At 42.9% G+C, this 8,799-nt stretch overlaps 1 protein-coding gene across 1 annotated transcript; it reads right to left on the bottom strand.

Annotated features, from left to right (window-relative positions):
* Nucleotides 1-92: 92 nt before the first annotated feature.
* LOC112251454 (torsin-1A-interacting protein 2) lies at nt 93-6,865 on the bottom strand. The gene is made up of 5 exons (XM_042322558.1): nt 6,718-6,865; nt 3,547-3,801; nt 2,262-2,516; nt 1,585-1,785; nt 93-1,385 (listed from the first exon to the last, which is right to left on the bottom strand). The coding sequence occupies exons 2-5, from the start codon at nt 3,761-3,763 to the stop codon at nt 604-606; spliced, it is 1,455 nt and encodes a 484-aa protein (XP_042178492.1). The 5' UTR covers nt 3,764-3,801; nt 6,718-6,865; the 3' UTR covers nt 93-603.
* Nucleotides 6,866-8,799: the final 1,934 nt, after the last annotated feature.

Genomic DNA, 8,799 nt, shown 5'->3' with positions numbered 1-8,799 from the left:
AACACTACTTTGCACCCATCATTTAGCCATTTCTCTATTTCTGGAGAACGAGCCAGCCCATGAAATACACACTCATTCTACGAACAACAGAATACACACATTCCCCATATTTTATTATTTCCATTTAAGGCACATTGTTCTCGCCAAAGTCCTTGACAGGTGAGGCAATCTGGGTAATCCTGACAAAGTAAAGCCCTGGTTACAACATCAAAACACACACACACACACAGCTCTTCGATAGACATATAGGATCATTAAAATATGAGAGTAAACAGACTCATAATAATCACATCCTTCATTATTAACCCAATCTCATACATGCTGTACATACAATACACACCCTGCAGTGTCTTCCTGATCACTAATTACTACATTACTGCAATGTCTCTCTGGGTGTGCGTTTTCTTTTCTCCTTCTTGGCTCTGCCTTTTGTAGTAGACTTTTAAACTTATAAAGTGGCAAGTGGTCAACCATTGCTGTTCTATTCACGTCCCTGTGTGCTGTGACCATTAAAACATCACAACTGATGATAGAAGTTTCATATAGTTGATTGATTGGAGTATTAGAAGGTTAGTTTGGGTGCCAGTCTTCCTGCTCAACTCCCTATGGAATTGTGACACAGCCCCTCTGCTCTATCCTCTCCTCTGCTGCCACTGGCAGGACCAGGTGGGAGATGCGGCTCCACAGACCACTGAACTTGTCCAGGTCCATCAAGTCAAAGGCGGCCGGCTGGTCAGAGGAGAGGAACTTGTCCTGCAGGTGGTCATCCACCATCTCCTCCACGGCACTCAGTCCCAGGCTGGCCGGCAGCTCCTCCTCACCCCCCAGCAGCACGGTGAAGATGAGCAAGGCCTCTTTGTAGGCTGCATTCTCGTGGTCACAGTAGCGGTAGAATATGATCGTGGAACCCGGGGGCAGCTCCTCAAAGCGGTGGATGACGGCTACGGACCGGTTTCCCTCGAAGGCTTCCCCCAGCTGGGTGTCGATGTCCAGCTTGACATGGTCGCTGTCCTGGCCAGCCTTGCTGGCCCCGTCGATGTGGAGGATGGACGAGGTGTTGAAGGCAGAGGAGAAGGCGGAGGCCAGCTGCAGGGCAAGGCAGTGCAGCGTCTTCTCCCCCCTGCGGCCTGCTGTCAGCATCAGGCTGACTGGCTCCGTGGGCCGGGTCGTCTGGAGGTGCCTCTCCAGGTGGATCCTGCTCCTCCTCCACAGCTCAGAGCGCTGCCCAGGGAAAGACACCTCCACCTTCTTCAACGCTCTGTGGAAGGTCTCTGTTCGGTTGAACACTGTGTTCTCAGGGAAAGACTCCGGGATGAAGCTCACAGCCACCAGCAACACTACAAGCCCAGCGAGCATCGAAATGGTCACAAAACCTGTAGAAAAAGCTGAAACAGAAACAAAATAACTTGTTATTTGTGGTTCTGATTTCCATGGTTTAGAATTAGTCATGAGGGAGAATATATATATATATTTTTTTAAACACTATAGCCTATTTCTCTTGAATTGCAAGTGCCACATGAAATCAGTCAGAGACTACCTAGTGTCTACTAACCAATGAAAACAGAAAGGAAGTGGCAGTCTTACGGTATGGGTATTCACATTCTTTAGTAGCCCTCTGGTCTGTGATGGGGAGTGGAATCTGGGGCGCTACAGCTCCATCCTTATCTTCCTCTTCAGAGCCTCTCTCACTGCTCTCCACTTGGGCAGTGGTGTTGTTCTCCTCTGGATCACGGCCTGGCTGTTCCATCACTGCAGCAGAAGGCCCCGTCTCCTTTTTTACTAGAGCTACAGGAAACACAGAGGATGAACACAATAAGCAGTGCCTGGTGAAAGTATACACACCTCTTGCACCTCTCCGATTCAGAGGGGTTGGGTTAAATGTGGAAGATACACTTCAGTTGTACAACTGACTAGGTATCTCCCTTTCCCATTTTGCTGCCATCAATTTAAATAACAAAAAATAGATTAAATTAGATGTTTTTCCTACCGATCTACACAACCTACTCCACATTTTCAAAGGTAAAAGAAATGATAGATTTTAGATGGAGCTGTCTTGATTGTGTCTGTCTTTATACCCCAGAATTCATACTTGGCGGAGGCATCGTTGGCAGCCATTACAGAAGTAAATCCTTTTGAATAAGATTCTACCAACCTCGCACAACTCTTAGGGCAACATACAGTGTACAAAACATTACATCTAAAAAGGGATTATATTTGATTGTTTTACCCTACAGATCTACTCCACATTCCACTTTTCTCACCTTCAGTATCAAGATCCTCCAAGTTCTGGCTCCCCTGACCACTTGATGTATTTGGGGGTAAAGAGGAATCCTGGTTCTGGTTGCTCTGCTCTGCAGGAGTATCTATATCTGCGGTTCTCTGCTCTACCTGAGCATCTTTCTCTGTAGAGTGGCTCTCACTGCTCTCCACTTGGGCAGTGGTGTTGTTCTCCTCTGGATCACGGCCTGGCTGTTCCATCACTGCAGCAGAAGGCCCCGTCTCCTTTTTTACTAGAGCTACAGGAAACACAGAGAATGAACACAATAAGCAGTGCCTGGTGAAATTATTACACACCTCTTGCACCTCTCTGATTCAGAGGGGTTGGGTTAAATGTGGAAGACACGTTTCAGTTGAATACATTCAGATGACATTTACTTTTTGGCCTAAATTACAAACTAGATTGGGTCAAATCCAATACAACTGAGGAAAACCCTCTGCATGTTCAAGTATTGTGATGGCAGCATCATGTTATGGGTATGCTTGTCACCAGCAGGAACTAGGGTGTTTGTCAGGATCAGAAGAAATATGAAAGGAACAAAGCTCAGGTAAAACGTTACGAGAAAAACCCACCTCAGTCTTCTGAAAACTAAAACTATCCCAGGTTTAGAATTAAACTAAATATATTGCCAAGGACACACCAGAATGGCTTTCCAGTAGGTTTTGAGTGTTCCAGTCTCAGTCCTGACTTAAAATGGCTTGAAAATCAGAGACAAGTTTCAATATTGCTGTCCATCAATGATTCCTAACCAAATGAACTGAGCTGGAGCAAATGACAAAAACTATGGATATACACAGTGTACAAAAACATTAAGAACACCTGCTCTTTTCATGACAGACTGACCAGGTGAAGGCTTTGATCCCTTATTGATGTCACTTGTTAAATCCACTTCAATCAGTGTATGAATACAAGGAAGATGTTCTTAATGTTTTGTGCATCACTGGTTTTGGACATGAGGCCGTAGCCAATATGCATATCACATACACTTTGTCATGTAGGATATTTTTTTAAATGTAGGCTACATTCAACATGTATTTAAACATGATTCCAATGTTGGCCTCGCTGATCATAGAAATTCCTTGAGATTGTGAAGTGATTTTTTTACATATCCATTTGGAAAACTGAAATCTATATTTTTTGTGCCCAACAATTTAAAAAAAACTTGTCCTGGAAAGAGGACAAGTGTTAATGTCAAGACCTGCAATAAGACAGAATCAGGGAATTAGACGGTACCATTGTTTGGGGGAGAAACATTCCACTTTTCTCACCTTCAGTATCAAGATCCTCCAAGTTCTGGCTCCCCTGACCACTTGATGTATTTGGGGGTAAAGAGGAATCCTGGTTCTGGTTGCTCTGCTCTGCAGGAGTATCTATATCTGCGGTTCTCTGCTCTACCTGAGCATCTTTCTCTGTAGAGTGGCTGTCACTGCTCTCCACTTGGGCAGTGGTGTTGTTCTCCTCTGGATCACGGCCTGGCTGTTCCATCACTGCAGCAGAAGGCCCCGTCTCCTTTTTTACTAGAGCTACAGGAAACACAGAGAATGAACACAACTTGGCAGAAGCATCGTTGGCAGCCATTACAGAAGTACGTCCTTTTGAATAAGATTCTACCAACCTCGCACAACTCTTAGGGCAACATACAGTGTACAAAACATTACATCTAAAAAGGGATTTGATGTGCCCCTGGTGACTCGTTGGGCAGGTCGCACCACCCTCTGGAGAGCCCTGCGGTTGTGAACGGTGCAGTTGTCGTACCAGGCAGTGATACAGCCCCACACATTGGTGCGGCCTGCCCAACGAGTCACCAGGGGCACACTGCCTGCCCTCCAGAACAACTACAGCGCCCGGTGTCACAGGAAGGCCAAGAAGATCAAGGACCCCTGCTACCCGAGCCACAGCCTGTTCATCCCACCATCATACAGAAGGCAAGGTAAGTACAGGTGCATCAATGCTGGGACAGAGAGACTGAAAAACAGCTTCTATCTCAAGGCCATCAGACTGTCAAATAGTCCGCCCAGTACCTTGCCCTGAACTTTAGTCCCTGTCATTAGCCGGCTATCAACCGGTTACTCAAACCTGCACCTTAAACGCTGCCGTCTTATGTACAGACATGGAACACTGGTCAACTTTAATAATGTTTACATATTGTTTTAGCCACTTCATATGTATATACTGCATTCTAGCCCATTCTACTTAACTTTTGCTGTCCATATACTATTCTATGTGTTCTTCCAGATTTACTACATATGCAATCCACATACTGTCTATAAATCCCCCCCCCACACACACACACACACACACACACACACACATTGCTTGTTCTTAATTACATTCTTTGACTTTTTAGATGAATGTGATTGTTGTGAATGGTTAGATATTAGTTGACTTTTGTAGCTAGAAACACAAGTATTTTGCTACACCCACAATAACATCTGCTAAATGTGTATGCGACCAATAACATCTGCTAAATGTGTATGCGACCAATAACATCTGCTAAATGTGTATGCGACCAATAACATCTGCTAAATGTGTATGCGACCAATAACATCTGCTAAATGTGTATGCGACCAATACACTTTGATTTTGGAAATCATGATCGATAAGAAACAGGTCCATTTAGAACTGGACAAAAATATATTTTTTAAACACAACATGCAACAATTTCTAAGATTTGACTGAGTTACAATTCATGTGAGGAAATCAGTCAATTTGAAATAAATTGGTTGTGGAAATCATTAGGGCCTAATCTGTGGATTTCAAATGACTGGGAATACAGTTTCGCAACAGATGGTCACAGATACCTTTAAAAAAGGTAAGGGTACCACTTGCCAGGTGGTAGCAGAGAGAACGGTCTATGACTTGGCTGGATTTGTAAGGCCTTCCTGTGACACCGCCTGGTATAGAGGTCCTGGATGGCAGGAAGTGCCTTGCGGTTGGATGCAGAGCAGTTGCTATACCAAACGGTGATGCAGCCAGTCAAGATGCTCTCAATGGTGCAGCTGTAGAACTTTGAGGATCTGAGGGCCCACGCCAAATCTTTTCAGCCTCCTCAGGCTTGTTGTTAAGTTAGGTAATTGGCACCAGGCGTGTCCATACAGCCTTTTCCTAGTTAAAGTTCACCCCATTCATAGAAACGAACTACCTTTAGTGCCTATGATGAAGGCATCTTCTTCCCGAGTTCTGTTAACAGCCCCAACGCTCGGTGTGAATGTTAACACGCATTGTTTGACGTACAGTTTTGGAAACATAAGGAAAAGTAAGATATATATCTATATATACACATATATACATATACACATCTTTCATATCAACAAGAAATAATTTTTCCTAAAACAAAGGTTAAATTACTACACCATTTCTCCATGTTACAGCATGTACACAGAAGACAGGCAGAAGACAGAGGCAACCACCTGTGCTAATTAGCTATCTAGAATGCTCCTGTGCTAATTAGCTATCTAGAAAGCTCCTGTGCTAATTAGCTATCTAGAATGCTCCTGTGTGTAATGAAAAGATGCCAGAAATATGTAAAACTGTCAGCTGCAACTGTGTTAAAGATTAGACTTGATTTGTTTAATTCGTTTAAGCCTGTTAAAACAGTGTATAGTAAGTGTATATTTAGCATTTGTGAAATTATTTTGATGTGAGATGAAAGTAAAAGGCTTCATGTTTCTAGAACCATATCACAATTGAGAATCGATTCACGTTTAGATGGAGTCATATTATTTTGCCAGAGCTAATCTACCTCTGAAAATAACACAATGTCCTTGGACCAAGGAGTAACGCAGTAGACACGCCTATACTCTGGTTTAAAGATTTAATGTCACTTTTTGGACGACCCAATAAAATACACATAGAAGTGTGTTATAGATCTGTCAGTCATTGAACGCAACTTTAGGAAGCGGTATATCTGTTCTATGCTTCCCCGTTCTTAGAGATTCTTCGGGATTTTGACAATAAAGCCCTTTATCTACTTCCTCATAAGATGAACCATGGATTCCGTTTGCTGTTTGAAGGTAGTTATTAACTAGCTTCCTTCATACTGGATGCAGACACAAAAGTGGTAACCATAAATTCATCTGACATTAGGGAAGTAGATAAGGGCCTTAATGGCCAAAATCCCGAAGTGTCCCTTTAATTTTTGTTTTGCTCTTCTACTTTAGGTTTTGTACACCAGCTTCAAAAAGCTGAAAATACAATATTTTGGGATACATATTTCACTACGGTTTAGATGGTGCGATGATTCTGTACACTTAGTGCTTGTTTTGTCACATAAACTTAAATTAGGCAAACTGTTAGAATTTTAGCAAACAGAAAATGGCGGAACGATTTCTGTTTACCTGAAGTGATATTAAGTTAGTGTTGCTAGCTATTAGTATAAACACTGTTGTGGTTATTTAACGTAATTGTTTGCATTTCTATAGTGTTATGAGTATACTTACCCACTGTATCGCCTTCCTCAGATAAATATCCGCTTTAAATTTGCCTCTTGGTACAGAGGAGAAATAGGAAATGTCGCAGAATGACCGCTTATAGCCGGAACATAGATTCGTTAGCTATTTTTTTCCAACGAAATCTGTGGAACGTGTCACTTATTTCCGGTGTTCTGTCGAAACGGCCCCTCCTAGAAAACGCTTCTGAGAACGATGTAGCTAGCTAGTCTAAATATTTAATTTGCGCTATACGGTATAATTTATAGTGGAACCATGGATCCTAAGATTTTACGAAACAACCCTACTCAACCAGCGAGGAGGTCTGGTCGACAAAACAATTGACGAATGTTTTGTCAAACAGGCAGCTACCTAATTCCATCTACACTGAGCAAAAATATAAACGCAACATGCAACAATTTCAAAGATTTTATAGAGTTACAGTTCAAATGAGTAAATCAGACACTTGAAATGAATTCATTAGGGCCTATTCTATAGATTTCAAATGACTGGGAATATACAGATATGCATCTGTTGGTCACAGATTGATAGTAAAAAAATAAATAAGTAGGGATGTATATCAGAAAACCAGTCAGTATCTGGTGTGACCAACATTTGCCTCATGCAGCGCCACATCCGGTTGTTGATTGTTGCCAGTGGAATGTTGTCCCACTCCTTTTCAATGGATGTGCAAAGTTGCTGGATATTGGCGGGAACTGTAGCACACTGTTGTACACAATGATCCAGAGCATCCCAAACATGTTTAATGTGTGACTGTCTGGCGAGTATGCAAGGCATGGAAGAACTGGGACATTTTAAGCTTCCAGGAATTGTGTACAGATCCTTGCGACATGGGGCTGTGCATTATCATGCTGAAACATGAGGATGTCGGTGGATGAATTGCACGACAATGGGCCTCAGGATCGTGTCACGGTATCTCTGTGCCATCGATAAAATGCAATTGTGTTTGTTGTCCGTAGGTTATGCTTGCCCATACCATAACCCCACCATTCCCCATGGAGCAGTCTGTTCACAACGTTGACATCAGCAAATCCACTCACCCACACGACACCATTCACACTGTCTGCCATATTCCCAGTACAATTGAAACTGGGATTCATCAGTGAAAAGCACACTTGTCCAGCAGGCCAGGAAGGTGAGCATTTGCCCACTGAAGTCGGTTAAGATGCTGATCGGCAGTCAGATCAAGACCCTGGTGAGGACGATGAGCACGCAAATGAGCTTCCCTGAGACAGTTTTGTAATTGAAATGAATTGGTTGTGGAAACCCAGAGTTTCATCATCTGTCCGTGTGTCCACCCCCCCCACCAAAAAAAATAATATATTTATTATTATTATATATATACAGTACCAGTCAAAAGTTTGGACACACCTACTCATTCAAGGGTTTTTCTTTATTTTTTACTATTTTCTACATTGCAGACTAACAGTGAAGACATCAAAACTATGAAATCACACATATGTAATCATGTAGTAACCAAAAAAGTGTAAAACAAACCAAAATATGTTATTTGAGATTCTTCAAAGCAGCCACCCTTTGCCTTGACAGCTTTGCACACTCTTGGCATTCTCTCAACCAGCTTCATGAGTAATGCTTTTCCAACAGTCTTGAAGGAGTTCCCACATATGCTGAGCATTTGGCTGCTTTTCCTTCACTCTGCGGTCCAACTCATCCCAAACCATCTTAGTTGGGTTGAGGTCGGATGATTGTGGAGGCCAGGTCATCTGACACAGCACTCCATCACTCTCCTTGGTCAAATAGCCCTTACACAGCCTGGAGGTGTGTTATGAGTCATTGTCCTGTTAAAAAAACAAATGATAGTCCCACTAAGCGCAAACCAGATGGGATGGGATATTGCTGCAGAATTCTGTGGTAGCCATGCTGGTTAAGGGTGCCTTGAATTCTAAATAAATCACAGACAGTGTCAGCAGCAAAGCACCATCACACCTCCTCCATGCTTCACAGTGAGAACCACACATGCAGAGATCATCCGTTCACCTACTCTGTGTCTCACAAAAACACGGTGGTTGGAACCAAAATCTCACATTTGGACTCATCAGACCAAAGGACAGA

The sequence above is a fragment of the Oncorhynchus tshawytscha genome, linkage group LG05 (genome assembly GCF_018296145.1).
Source record: "Oncorhynchus tshawytscha isolate Ot180627B linkage group LG05, Otsh_v2.0, whole genome shotgun sequence".
In the NCBI taxonomy this organism is placed as follows: domain Eukaryota; kingdom Metazoa; phylum Chordata; class Actinopteri; order Salmoniformes; family Salmonidae; genus Oncorhynchus; species Oncorhynchus tshawytscha.
Note: the sequence above shows the minus strand (reverse complement) of the source record. Positions and strands in the feature narration are given on the sequence as shown.